This window comes from Taeniopygia guttata, chromosome 2, assembly GCF_048771995.1.
Source record: "Taeniopygia guttata chromosome 2, bTaeGut7.mat, whole genome shotgun sequence".
Lineage (NCBI taxonomy): Eukaryota > Metazoa > Chordata > Aves > Passeriformes > Estrildidae > Taeniopygia > Taeniopygia guttata.
This window is the reverse complement of record NC_133026.1, coordinates 49,102,321-49,117,586: the sequence shown is the minus strand read 5'-3', so window position 1 is coordinate 49,117,586 and position 15,266 is coordinate 49,102,321. Positions and strand designations below refer to the sequence as shown.

Sequence of the window (15,266 nt, the reverse complement as noted above, 5' to 3'; positions counted from 1 at the left end):
TGAATTTTTTGGATCCCTCTGCTTCCTTAAGATCCCTGTCACAATTGTCCACACTAGGCAGAAGGCCGGAAGAAAAATAAGGTCCCCAAAAAATCTAGGATTAGAAGCAACTGCACAATTAAGCTGGTTTTAATAAATTCTGTATTAGTACAACAGATGTTCTTTTCAAAAGGAGATCTAAAACTTAGTTCACAGTTAGGACAACTTACTTGGACACAATTCTATTACATAGTAAAAAACAGGATAGCATATATTAGTGGATGAAATCACTGGCTTAAATTAATATATTGCCAGCAAGTAACTCTAGCTACAGATTAGGGAAACAGAATACTATAACTAGAAACTTACTTGGACAGAAAAAAAAAAAAAAATTAGTTTTTACGGTAATGTCAAGGCTTTCCACAGGATTTTCCTTTAATGTTATTTTCCAGCTTATCAAGCAATATGAAACCATAGTCAAAACCTCCATCTAAAAACCAGTGTCTGAAAGAAATATCTGGATCCACCGTTTTCCTATGCTTCTGTTTCCTGACTACAAACCTCACCTGAGACTTGCACCGGCAATTTTAAAGTACCTTTCCATGCAAGTGTTTTGCACAAACAGGAGCCTTTTCATCTGCAAATACATTTTAAAAAGTCTCTCTCTTCTCCACACATTTCATTATCTATTCAAAATCTGTCTTGAAGACTTCTACCTTCGTGAAGAACAGCAACTCAGAAAGTGAAGCACACATGCATGAGCTTTACCTCATGGGAAGTTCTCTGTGGTCTGCAGCTTTGAAAAGGTAACAGGTATGAAAAGTCACAATGACTGGAGAGTTAGAATGTTCAGCCACAAGCTGAAGTAATGGGAAACTGCTCTAGGTACAAAATTTGCTTTCATTCCACATCACAAAACAAGCCAGCTGAACCACAGACCTACAGATGATAGCAAGTGAACTACCACCTGCTGGTTTTATAAATCAGTTTGAGTATTTCTCTTTTCTGATACACAGTGCTCTGAGCTTCATCATCTCCTGGTGGGTATAATCTGTGCAGTATTCAAGCCGCCCTTTGGAAACAGTCCTTAATTTATACGGCCTCACATAAACAGCATTAAAAAAAAAAAAAAAAAATTAGGTTGAGGCAGAACTTAAGAGGTTCTGCAGAAGACCTGTGACAAAGATGTTCCAAGCTTTGAGGCACTGTGTGGGACCATTTACCAACACAGGCCCTCCACTATCAACAGAAAAACCTTTCACCAGCATCACTGCTCTTTCCCCAACAGCTCCAATGAAGGATGAATGCCTTCTGGGATTAAAATCAATGGATTTGTTTCTTACTCTGCATTCATTAAGCCTTTTGCTTGCTGTCTAGAAAGAGCCTTTGTATGTTGAGACTGATTCATCAGCTCACCATTGTTTGAAGCATTTAAACAGTGCTTTTAAAGTTCATAGGGAAAAAGAAATTTAGGCTCATTTGAACTGAAGTTTGGTTATTTGCTATTCTTTAACAAGCCAATATTAAGCCCATCCTTGACTTCTCAGATCACAACAAAGTTGCCAAACCAACTGAGAAATATTTTATCTGTTCTGGATAAAAAAAGACCAGACTGTTGAGTGAAATCAAGATGTTCTAACCAAAAAACGATTATTAATAGAACCAGTGATTAGTAATTGAGCCTATTCTTGCTCTGCAAGCTTGTTCCTTTTCCAGCCCTTCTGCACACACTTTCCAGCACTTTTCCTGCCCTTCTGCGGACAACTTCCAGGCACCTAAGTTTTCTGCTAGAAAAAGAAATACTGTTCTTCAAACCATACCTGGATAACCATGCATGCTTACTGTTATTTGCACTGTGATTCTGTAATTGCCCATCCCTGTGGGGGACAGCTAGGGGCAGGACACTACCAGGAAAACATCTCTACTTGTGTAACTTGCCAAATGACCTTAATACAAATGCCCTTGTATTTGGTCATAGGATCTCTGAACTGTACATGGAAATATGGATTCTGCAGAACAGGATCTGTGAACTAGTCATGAGAATCTAATGGGGGAATTATGGAGGTCCCTGTCTGGAATTGCACAGAATGAAGTTAAGGCATTGGACTTCCTGTCACCATGGGGACAGCTGTGGTATCACTAACAATTACTGACAAACAGGACACAGCATGCCAAACAACTACGCCCTGCAAGAGCAAGTATTGTTCCAGTGCTGCACTGTTGGAACAAGATATATGCAAAACTTCATGGGATGTTTTTTTTAAAGTATTGTCAGCCAAGACACGAGGTACACTTTCTTAATTCTCATACTCTCAAGATCAAGAGCCTTGCAAGCAGCTCAATGTGAAAAAAATATTTATATTCATGCAGTATCCTGTACTTCTTCAAGTTTCATATTCTTAGTTCTCTCTACTCATCTTTCAGGACACACTTCTGCTCCCCTGTTTCACACGTCTTGCTCCCTTTACTGTTTCCCACTCCAATTCTATCCACTTCCCCCATTCTGCAGAGATCTACCCATACTCCATTCCCTCCCTTAACACAAAAGTCTGCAGATACTTAAGCATGCCCCTGGCCCCATGAGCAGAGGGACACTTCCATTTTTCTGGGTAATTTCTTCAACCTGTGTGGTTCTTCAGTCCCAACAGTGACATCTTTAGACTCCATTCTCCCTGCGACTCAGCAGCAGCTGGACAGCTGCCTCTGCTGACAGAAGCCAAAACTGCAGTCCCAGCTGCTGAAGCTACCACACACATCATCTATACTGTAGATAATTTAGCTGACAAGAAAGCATTATTTCCATTCTCTTGCTTCTTTCACCTTCAAAAGCACCTACTGACACACTTCCAATTCCAAGAGTATGATTTTTTTTAAACACATACCACATCACATTGTAAGGAGAGAGCAGAGCTGTTGGTATCTAACAAAGTCTTCAAGCTCAACAAGTAGGGTCCAAGTGCACTAACAAATGCAGAGCCCCCTCTACCTAAAAACACAAGGCTACTACCTTCAAAATGATATTTTGCAACTATACTTTAGGCTACAAGGTAAGATTCTCCTAAGTATCCCATCTTTGCTATTGTTAAAAGTACTTATCAGCTTACAACCTCATTGTCTCAAAAGGGGTATAGACTATCAAACTTATGATAACCTTCCCTTCACAGTTCTCCTGTGATGGCCAACCACAGATTATTTCAGTGACACAGTGCAAGCAACCACACTACCAGAGGATTGCTGACTGAATCACCCGCATTTATCTAGAGAGTGACAAGGGTATTTCTGCACTGAAAGGCTTGGTTTCTTCAGGGGACCTCCCAACAGGCACAATTCTGGGATGTCCCTGTTGAGCTCTCCTGCACCGCAGCCATAAAAAGCAAGCAAAAATTTTAGAGGTTATTTAAAAAAAAAAAAAAAAAAAAGGAAATATGCTTTAATGCCCTTTCCTCAAGTTGGGAACTTTAGCTTCCTATCTTGTCTGTCCACATTAATTAAGAAACATTTAGCCAATTCTGAAGAACACACTGATGTTCACTCAAACTGATCACTGGAAAAAAAGAGTTTAGAACCTTCTGATATTTCAAAATCTCTCATCATCTTCAAACTGAATTCAGACTGCAAGTGTGATCTCCAAACTATTTTGTATTATGTGGACAATACAGTATTCTAAAATTTGCGTACTGCCTCCAGCTTCATCCATTACAGGAGCATCTCCAGTTTACTTGACATGAGCATTAAATATTCTTCCCTTATCTATTGCAAGAAATTTTTCATAAATATTGTTCCGAGAACTGTGAGCAAAACCCAAACATATATGATGCAGCAACACTTGACATTGTAAGCTTTTTTTTTTTTTTTTTTTTTTGAGATTGTCTAGCTAAAACTTTATGTGATGCACTGGATAAAGTTTCCAAACAGAGTCTCTTTAAAAGTAAGGTTCAGTGGGAAGACAATGAGATGTATGGTATTTCTCTTTTGAATAAATAGTTAATTTAAAAACATGAACTTTTTTTCCCCAAAGAAACTTGCAATTGAAAGCCTTTTTATGCACATTGATGGTGCAAAACAAAGAAGCACTTAACTTTAGGACTCAGTTCTTTCAAAAGAATTTGTGCCCAAAGTCTCTTATTTCCTTCCCCATTTCCTCTTATTTAAATTGTATCAAACATACAGTGGCCTCCATTCTCTGCTACTTACTCCCACCTCTGCACCAGCTCCTCCGCTGTGGGAAGAGAAGAATTGATGCAGCTGAACAGCAGCCCACTTTAGGGAACCAGCCCAAAAACAAACAAGAGAAGGCATCTTCTGAGGCGTGTCTCCTCCCTGAGCCTGCTAGCTGTGCAGCCTCACAGGCATTGCCATCAGAGCAATGCGGGGATGACGCACCAGCACCACTCCTCAGCCAGGGACAGAAACTGCTTGGATCAGCAGTGCAGCCAAAATCGCTCGGCTCACACACACTGACTGCTGCCAGCTCTGCTCTGAAGGATGCACCTCTCCTCTTACACACTGCATAGAGCTTGGAAAGGCTCTCTACCCACACCCAAGTCAATCAAACTGCAGGCTAAAAGTCATGGTCCCATTATCCCTCTTGACCTGCAGACATATTTAATCTCGTGCACTCAAACTGCCTGTAACATGAGTCAAATCAGTTTGCTGAAACACTGGAAAATGAATTGAACATTGACAAAACATATATTGCCTCAAGAACAACAGCTAGAACAGAACACCTGGCCCCATGAGCAGCAGAGCTGCTGTTTCAACAGTGAGTACAGTTAGGCTGGATAGCACAACCTGGAGCTGCAAAACAACTGAGAACTGTCAATTCCACCTCTGGAGGAGATGCCTGAGACTTTGTGGCTATATATTCCCCATTCCCAACGAAAGACCAGACAAAATTAGTTTTAACTAAAATAATTAAAACTTCTTGGAAGTGCCCCTTGTCTTCAGGAGATCTGCTTGATTACTTGGCTAATATTCCATTACACTTAAAGTATCATGAAGAGTACATAAGTATTACATTAAAAAATAGTAATTACTACTCAAGAAGGAATCAAATCATTGAGTTTGAAAATTAAAATTGGATTCATACATGGACAGGTCAAACCATGTTCTCATTACATAGAAAAAAGAAAGTAGCTCCCACACAGCCAAGATTAAACAAAACTTGAAGAAAAAAGGAATGGAATTCAGCAAAGAGCTCAAAGTAAAACATTTCTTCTTAAACAAAGACATTTAAATTACCAGTATTTGCTAACAAAGACTAAGGAAATACTGGGATCTACGAAGTAACTGAAAATAAAGGTTTAGCTGGGTCCTCTTTGATTCCATTTCTCTGTCCTGCATCTTAACAGTCCTACAACTCACTATGGCATTTGCCTTTTGTGTAGCATATGTTGGCTTGTGTTCAACTTCAGATCCTAAACAACTCACACATTTTTTTCCTAAGGTCTGCTACACACAACCCCCACATCCTGCATTTGTGCCTTCATACATTTGTAATTAAATGTCCAACCCCACATGTTTTATCTTTGAACTCTCTTTTTTCAGATCTCACTATCTCCATTTTATTCAGATAATTTAAAATCATAGGTTCCACCTTGCACACATGCGTGTGGTCAACCAAGTTTTAACTGCTGCCATCTCTTTGCAAGTACTTCAGACAAGCACCCTAATCACTTGTCTTTACCTATTTGCAAAATTACAGTTCAAATTTTCCCTTCCCTTCTGGAAATTGAAAGCTCCTCCTGCTGGCCTTTTGTTGAACTAAAGACAAACCAAAATAAATACTTGCCAAACCAAGGAAATACAAAAATGCTACCCCAACATTACTGGTATTTTAGTATCATTTGGTATTGAGACAAACAAACCTCAGAAAAATCTCACTCTTCAAGATGCATAGAGTAAGAGAATTCCAAGGATTTGTCTAAAAGAAACAGTTTATCCACACTATCAGAAAGAGATAGAGTGAAATCAGATTTTCTTCCTCCCATGGCAATCTGCTGCTCTGGCATAAAATTAATGATTATTAATTACTATTCTACTGCAGCTGAGGAATAAAACAAGCTAAGATATTGACCACAAAGGTAAGAAACCCAAAAGTGACTCGCAGTCACAAACACTCCTGATTACTCTTCTCACATAAAATTACCTGGAGAAACTACCACCATTTGAATCGTAGTTTTTTGTTAGTTCTGATCAGGTGTGATTTCTTTAACGAACCAAAAGGTGGCTTTATCGCTCAAAAATAATGTTAGTGAGGGTAATTGTTCAATTTTGGTGTTTTTAAAAGACTCCACAACATACTAACAGCCAAAAGTAGATTTGCAAAGCTCTACATTAAAAGCAGTATTTCCCCATCCCACATCTCTTCAGCAGGAGTTCAAAGCCGATTTCCAGATGACTTGAGTCAGACATAGAACAGTTTGAGTCACCAGACTGCACAGTTAGATAATCTTGTAATTATTTCAAGTGACTACTGAGCATGAGAGAGAACTAACAGATGTGTTAAACAAAACTCATGTATACACACATGAAGATCCAGGCTAACCCAGTAACACCAGCAAATATCTATCAGTAGTACCACCCTCAGAATGGGTAACTCAGTTTACTGTTTGAAGTTCACCTGAGAGTCCAAACAGAAAAAATAGCATTGTTCCCTTTTCCTGAGATTGCTAAATATTTCAGTTTTAGACCAAATACCAGCAGAATAATTCTATCACTCAACTCTTAATACTTTGCATTCAACTTACCTACTCTTATTCCTCACAGCCTCAGGAAAACAGTTGAGGGAGGGGGGTAAAGGGACTGACATACACCCAAAAATCCAAATCTCTGCGTTGTAGGAGAGATATTATACCAAATCAATACAAAATAAACCAGATCACCAAGCAAACAATTTTCAGTTCAGTGAGGAATTCATTCATTCTAGTGAGATACAAAATAAAAGTTTAAATTATGCACATCTTCCGTGTACTCCCTGACGTTGCAAAGCTTTTGAGAGTCTTTGTAAGCCAATTCATCACTGCATACACATTGTAAATGAAGTCCTCGTAATTCAACATTGACTCATCTCTCTCTAGGTCATTCCCAATGTTCTGCAACCAATTTTCACTACAACCCTGAACCACCTGCAGATGAGTCAACGCATTCTTAGTCCCACTTTTTCGTTTTACCAGTAACTCAAGCTAGTAATTGTGTTTTCCCCTTCAATGAGCTAGATGAGCTCAGAAATGTTCCTATCTGCTCTCAGTTTGGAACTGCCAGGTTGTTTATTAAATAACTATAAAGAATTGCAAACTTCAGAACAGCAAAAGCACTGTCAGTTTTATGTGGCCAAAACCTTTTGGGGATGAGTTAATTCAACCTTGCTGATAACTAGCCCATATTTATAATTATAGAATCGTTTAAGAAAAAGTTTTTAAGATCATTGAGTCTGGCTTGTTTACTGAATCCTTATTCTCTTTTTCCCCCACTCATTATCAAGCTTGCCAAGCCAACCCTCCTATTACTCCTCCAGAGTCTTTCCCTTCTGGTTACATGAGCCAAAAAACTTTCTAGGTTGGCCTATCATAGAAAGTTTTCTCTTCACAGGCACAGCTTAAGAGTTGAAACCAGAGTTCTCAGATCATGCATCTCCTCTTTCAGTATAGTCAGCAAAGTGCACTGCATGCAAGAACTGAGCTTTCAGTGGGAATAAAAAATATGGCACGTTCAGGGCAAGTCACATTAGTTATCCCCTCATTATCCACACTCATCACCACGAGCAGAAATAATGCTCTCCCTCAAAACTTCCTCCAGCATTCCCCACTTGTATCTCCAATTCATCTAGCTCAGCAGTTCTGAGTCTCCAGCCATTATCACTGCTTGCGATATCACCAGTCATGTCAGCTGGGAGGGATTCATTACTTTAGGATCTGGAGACCTCCAAGACCTTTAGCAAGATATGAAAGAAAGATGATAAGCAGAATTGTTTAAGTGCCCTGTGTATCCATTTCTCAGTAAAGGGTGACCAACAACATGTTAAATAATACAGCAATCAAAAATCACTAGGTTTTTTTTTGAGAAGACAACACGTAAGTCTGTGGCATTCATTACTTTCTATTGTTCAGGGAGTGAGTGTAATAACAAAACACAATGCAACATTTGTGTAACATCTATGCTGGCATGAGACAAAATACCCATGTAAAACATACGCCATTTTGCTAGATTAATCTTCATTTTGAAGCAGCACATGCTGGCAGTCAATACCACAGCCAGAAACACTGGTACTGATTGTGAGCAAAACACCCAAGATCTTCTGCTGTTGCCATTAATATAATCACAGAATCTTACGAGCTGGAAGGGACTCACAAGAATCACCAAGCCCAGCTCTGAAGTGATGGGCCCTACAGGGATCAAACCTCTGACTGACACCATGCTGTAACATATGTCATGTGCTTTGAAACACAATAAAGAGCCACCAGTAAGTGGACATAAGACAAGATGTAAAAATAATGATTTTGCAAGCTATCTTAAACATTCATAGAATTTGTAATACTCTTATTCTGCATGACTCTCTTCAGTGGTACCTAGCCATGTAATAAGGGAAACAGACTCAAACTGAAACACAAAAGTACCGTTTGAATACGAGGGAAAATTTTCCTTTAATTTGTGGGTGACAGAGGACTTGAACAAGCTGCCCAGAGAGGTTGTGGAGTCCCCTGTGGAGATACTCAAAACCCACCCAGATGTGATTCTGTGCAACCTGCTCTAGATGAACTTGCTTTAGCAGGGAGGCTGGACTAGGGGAATCTCACTTTTGTAACTGATGCTTGTGGAGCACTGCATACTTCTCATTCATCCTACAGTTCAAAGAGCTCAGGAGTTCCGTCACCTTACATCAAAAGCAAAATGTCTTGCACTATAAAAACACATATTGAAAGTTGAATTTCCAGTCTTAATGCCTAATTCTGTTATTTTACAAGTGCAGGAAGAAACTTTTATATTACCCTGTTAAGTAAGTAGCTAACCCTCTTAATGAAAAAGGTCTAGGTTTGCAGTAATCAATTTTATCAACAGTTGCCCTCAGATGATGAATTTAAAGGCAAATAAATCATATTTGTCCAGCACACGCTACTTCCTCAAGCTAACGCGACCTTTACTGACAAACATGCTTCCAAAATAAATAAATCATATGCGCAAATGGAGTTAAGCCTTTATAATTTTCAGACCTCAAAGTCAGAAGTTGCTACATGCAAACGCTGGCGGATTAGAGTCAATGGAGGGCGGGAAAAAAATATATCTATATATAACCTTGGAGGTTACTCTGCGCCCTCCTCCTGTGTCTAAAAAAATAGGAAAAGAAGCGAGAACAAGCTCCCTGCAGCGAGTTTAAAGGTCCAAAGTGCGAGCCGATCACGTTAGGAGCGCAGGGCGGAGCTCGCCGGGCCGGAGGCCCCGGGCGCGCAGCGCGGCCCGGCAGCGCCTCCCGGCGGCGGCAGCGCGCACCTGCCGCGCTGCGCACACCGCGCACCGCGGGGAGGGGAAAAATGCAAAATAAATAAATAAAATTTTAAAAATCGCCAATGCGAACACGATTGTCCTTGGCATTAAAACTGCTCTGTCAATCGCCTTATCGGCTGACCGACGTCAGAACAACTCGCAAGTGTTAACGCTGTGGGAGGGAGTGATCGCTCTTTTCCCGTGGCTGCATCTAAAAGACACACGCACACAGGAAAAAGCGAAACGTGAGTCATCATCGGGCCGCCGTGAGGATACTGTGTAACTTCCCAGGTAGGGAAAGTCACCTAAAGACGGTATAAACAACTTTAAACTTATAGTGGGAACCCCAAGAAGCCAATTATTCCTTAAATCGTCTAAAATACACACAGCGTGATACAAACCCGGCGGAGCAGCACTCTTTAGGGCCTGCAGAAAACGATGGCAACCCCATGAAACACTACACCCAAGTAAAGAGACCACGGAATGGAAGAGGTAGCCAGAAAAAAAATAAGAAAAATAATCATCAGCTATCTCGTTTCTGAGTAAGAAACACAATCCGAGTGTGTCATATAGTTGCGGGGGGATGGGTGAGGGGCGTTAACATTATGCCCTCAAATCTAAACCAAAACCAAACCAAAACACCACCTAGCCAACGACAAAGGCAAAACCGAAACCCCTTATTACTGCTTCTTTAAAGACGGACGGGTATAACTAATAAAACATTAACCACTCTTCCAAAATTTTGGAATTTCCCTTTGTGCGGGGAGGTATAAAACTGGCACAAATGTAGTTTTACTTCTGCTCTTACCTGATTAAAAAAGTAACCTGGGGCTCTCTACCTCCCTACAATGATGAATCATGGTCTTCCCGTACCGAGCCCCGCCGAGCAGCCTTACCTTAAAATTACTGGAGTTCACCCACGCTGTTAATTCGTCGATCACTTTGTCAAGGCGCTGCTGGTCCTGCTCCAGATCGGGGGACCTCGCCGGGTCGCCCAGGTACTCCAGCAGCTCTTGGCCGACCTGCATCCTGCGGCCCACGTCCTTCTGCTGTACCTGCTCGCAGAAATAATCCATGCCGGCAGGCTCCATCTTCGGACGCTGCGGAAAAGTTTTTTCGTAGGCGAGCCGAGGGCCTCAGGGTCGGAAGCGCGGGCAGGGCAGGGCGGGCGGCGGGGGCGCGGACAGGCCTGCCGTCCTCATGGAGCCGCTCCCGGCGCTCCCGGCTCCGCGCCCGCCGCCCCCATGCGCACTCGCACCCCCGCAGGGGGAAGCCCCCGCCGGGAAGGGGACGCGGCGCTGCGCAGGGCTCGGCGGGAGCCGCTCACTCCTGCTCAAGGCTTTCCAGCCGCCTCCGCGCCGTCCCGAGGGATCCCAACAGGGCTCCCGCCGCCGCCCCTCCTCTTCCCCCGCCGGGGAACGGAAAATAGAGCTCGGGAACAGGCGCTGCGGCTGGAGGAGCTCGCAGCGCCACGGGCTCGGGGGTCCCCCGGGGAGGTGCTGCCGCCCCCGCTCGCTTTGCCTTCTCCCGCCCGAGGGGAGATCTGCGGGCCGCCTCTCACGGGCACCGGCGAGGCCGCGGCGGACTTCTCATGCTCCTGACGCCGCGGCCTCCGGCCTCTCCTGCTCGCCCGCGGGGCGGCTCCCAAACTTTGGTCCCGGCGGGTCTCAGCGCCGCCCGCTCCCCTCCACCTCGAGCCGAGCCGAGCCGGGCCGGGCCAGTCCCCCAGAGAGCCGCCCACGCTCCGCCGCGCCTTCCCCCGCCGGGCTCTGCGGCGGCAGCACCGCCTCCGTCCCGTGGAAGTTGCGCCTCCCGCCGCTGCCGCCCCGGCCGGCGCCAGGCGGACACACCGGGCGTGGCCCGCGCGGCCCCGCCTCCCGCCGCGGCTCCCGCTTCCCCCGGGAGAGCGCGGGCCCGCCTCCCGCCCCGCGCTGCGGCGGGACGGACGGACGGGTGGATGGATGGATGGAGGGGAGGGCAGGCAGGCAGAGGATGGGCAGTGCGCGCTCCCCTGGGACCCCTGCGGGTCGTGTCCGGCGGCAGTGGGAGGCGCATGCGCCCTCTACCCCGCTGATCGCCGCGGTGCCGGTCCGGCGCCCTTGGGGAGAAAGGGAAACTGCTCAAAGAACGGGGGAAGAGGTATGGAAGGTGCTTGGCATGCTTGGGTTTCTCCTCCCTTCTTCTCTCCCCTTCCGAACTTTGCCCAAGGATGCCCTGTAACCGCTCCCGCCTTGCTCAGTGCCCAGGTGTGAACTGGGGAGATCACCGTAGAGCCATCCCAGTACTCCCGGTGTGGTTGGCTCTGAAGAGTTGCTGTGCGCAAAATCGGGTTCCTTATCCGGAGTGCGACAACACTCCAGAGAGACACGGATTATTAAATTCAGAGTTGCGCAAGCCTGGGTGCTCAGTGCTATTCCATAAATCCAGCATAACCGTCCGGACTTTCTGCGCTGTTACTTACACAGGATTACTGAACCACAGTTAGGATTGAATAGGACCTCTGGAGATCATCTAGTCCAACCCCATGCCACGGCAGGATCACCTAAAGCAGGTAACACAAGCACGCATCCAGATGGATTTTGAATGTTTCCAGAGAGGGAGACTCCATGAACTCCCTGAGCAGCCTGGTAAAGCGCTCCTTCAGCATAAACAAGTTCTTCCTCATGCTGAGGTGAAACTTCTTGTGTTTATTTTATGGCTATTGTTTTAATTTATGGCCCTTGCTCCTTCTCCTGTTGCTGGGCACCACCGAAAAAGAGTCCAGCACCATCTTCTTGGCACCTGCCTTAGAGATATTTATCTACATTAATGAGATCCTCGTTCAGTCTTCTCTTCTCTAGACTAAACAGGCCCAGCACCTGCAGTCACTCCTCTTAAGAGATGCTCCAGACCCCTAATCATCTTTGTGGCTCTCTGCTGGATTGTCTCCAGTATCTCCTTGTGTTTCTTGTGCTGAGAAGCCCAGAACTGCACATAGAAGTTAATGGATGGCAATTTCCCAAGTAAAGCCCCAGCATGGCTGACCCACATGCAGATGGCCAGGAATCCACTTGATTTAAAACAGAGACCCTTAAGTGAGGGGCTGTGACTTTAGGTGTTGTTTCAGGGCCAGTTTAAACTGGTCCAAATCCCCTTGATGGTGAGAAAGGCAGTTGTGTCCTCTCCAGTCCCCTGCATTGTTCTCTGAGGCTTCCAAAGTATGATAATGGTTTCCACATGCAGCGAAAGGAAAGCACAGGAGGTCCCTCTTCCCCTTCTCCCACTCTAGCTGCTCCACTTGGCCCCTGTCTTATCCCCCATGCCCAGACCCTGCACACACTGACCACTTGTGTTGATTTAATGGGCTAAATGACAGAGCTGGTGTCAGTGAGCTGGGCTGGCTCACAAGTCCTACTGGCAGAAGCATGTGACTCAGAAGATGGGAAGCTTAACAACCTCCATCAGTGGCAGTGGACAATGATGTTGGCCTCCTGCCCCTCTGATATTGGGAGGGTTCACCTTATGCTGAACTGGAGGCCACTGCTGATACAGGCAATCCTTTTCTTCCCTGCTGTAGTGTATGCAATTCTTCCCTTCCTTATACCAGAGCTAGTTTTTATTTATCTTCACTTAAATAGTTCAGAAAGATAATATTTTTATTCATTTTTCTAGCTTTTTGCTGATTCAGATTCCTAAATTTTCTCACTCTGGGGTTAAGCAAGTTCCAGAGCTGGACCAGGTAAAGTGGAAGCAGAGACCTAGAAGATGGATGGGGAAGAGAGCCTTTGTGTTATGAAAGCTCAACTTAGTTTCAAGACAGCAGAGTCTGGCTGTCTCGCTTGCCTTTTAGTCCTTACACTGGGGAAGAGTGAACCTGCAGGAAAGCGAGATACTCCCTTCATTTGGCTGCTGGATTTAGACTGGGGAACCACACCTGCAAATTGCTGCTTCGCAGCAGTGTAAACCAAACTAAATTGGTGCTACAGTGTTCCTACTTGTCTGCTTCTCACAAATCCCTTTCTCAGGAATTCTCCACTTTCCTTCTGTCCCATTGATCTGGGGAAAAAAAAAAAAAACCACAACAAAAAAAAGAAACAACTCTCCATCCACAGAGGCAAGACAACAAGCAGCTTTTTGTTGATTTTGGTGAGATGCAGCAAATTGAGGATCCCATGTTTCATCAATCCCTAGGCATTGCAATAATGAATATGGTTAAAAATATTAAAGATGCCTTTAAAACAGAAATGTATGTATATATTTTGAGCTTATTATCATAATTTACAAGAAAATTATGAACTGCTCATCATGTTTTCACAATGGATTTCCCTGTGCACTTATAAAAAATAAAGGAATTTTGGATGGAGTTGAATAGTTGTTGTCTTGTGTGTGCACTGCCACTTACGAAGGTATGGAATTACAGGTTGCTTTTCTAGGAAAATAGGACCCAAGAAGCTTCTGGAAGTGAAAGAATAAATTTCAGGAAAATAAAACTGGATTGTAATATTTTTTATCAGTGCACTAGAATCTGATTCACTGGTGTTGTATGTTTAAAAAACAAATATCTTGCTATGGAAGTTTTAAAAGTAATTGTTGACCTAATAATATTGGCTAAATAGAAAAGAACTAAGACAGTACTGGACTCTTGGAGTATTAACAACTGTAAACAATTTCAGTCCTTGTCCAAACTATCTGGAAAAAAAACCCCAAGTTATATAAAATTCACTTTTTATTACAGTCCAAGTTAAGCTCAATCTCTGAAGAAAGAAAATCCTAAGAAAAAGAGGGGGTAAAGCTTGTGGCACTATGTTTTTGAAATTCTCTCAATTCAAAACAAATACACTGATTAGGTAATCCAGTTCCTGTGACTAGCATTGAAACTGAGGGGAAGGGTAAAGTATAATAAGACATGCACTTGAAATATCAAAATTATTTTGTCAACTCAAAGACGCATTGCAAAGCTATGCTAAGGGCAGAAAGTCATGCTGGGCTATGTGGCCTTTCTTTTTTTTCCCATTTCACGTAATAAGTGTTTTCTTAAAAACCACAGCAGAAAATAATTGCCTTTATACAATATTTATTATAAATAAACTGTTTTGATGTACTGTTCTTAATATAACAGCAGAAAACGGGTAGCCTTTTTATTCCTGAAGTGCTTTGCTAAGACTAAGGCGATTTCATTTGAAAGCTAGCACTGAGAGGAATTTTTTTTTTTTTTTGGGTGGTATCAATAAATGTTGGTTGACATTCTCCTCTGCAAACAAATAGCTTTTGGATTTGGCAAATAGAACTTCTGGATGTTTATTTTCTTTTTTTAGCAAGGCAGGAGTAGCACTCCAACACTGAATTCAGAACAGTCTCTCAGCTTGGAGAAAGGACATGGTTTCGTTGTAGATGTTCTCACGGAGTCCTAGTGGACTTTATACCTAGGGATGTGGGCTAGGCTCCAAAAAGAAGGCATTTTCTTTCAAGCCAAAGATCTTTTAAAGCTTCTTATTCTCAGTTAAGGAGATTCCTTTCTTTGGAATGCAATGTTTTTGATATGCAAGCATGTGAGCATAAATCTACTACTCTTGTGTATTCGTACAATGCATAATATTTTGTAGAGCCATTAAGCCCCATAATTGAATGCAGAATCAAAATTTCCTTCAGTCTTCTCAATGTGACTTGCTAGCAACCAGAGCAATTACAGCAGGAGCTGAGGTAAATGACACTAATCCAGTGAGGCGCATTTCCAACCTGAATTGCACACCAAACCTGTTTCTACACCCCCAGCCCATCCGGGAGCACTGCACAATTCTCACACGCATTATCCTATTCTGAGAAAGGTG

At 43.4% G+C, this 15,266-nt stretch overlaps 1 protein-coding gene across 36 annotated transcripts in view; it reads right to left on the bottom strand.

The window, feature by feature from the left end:
* CLASP2 (cytoplasmic linker associated protein 2) overlaps positions 1-10,692 on the bottom strand; it is a 143,110-nt gene extending 132,418 nt beyond the window's left edge. For all 36 annotated transcript variants that reach the window (XM_030265220.4, XM_032746787.3, XM_072925882.1 and 33 more), the window contains exon 1: positions 10,356-10,692. In XM_030265220.4, the coding sequence (XP_030121080.1) occupies positions 10,356-10,550 (195 nt within the window). In that variant the 5' untranslated portion in view covers positions 10,551-10,692. The remainder of the gene's footprint in view (positions 1-10,355) is intronic.
* Between the last annotated feature and the right edge of the window lie 4,574 nt (positions 10,693-15,266).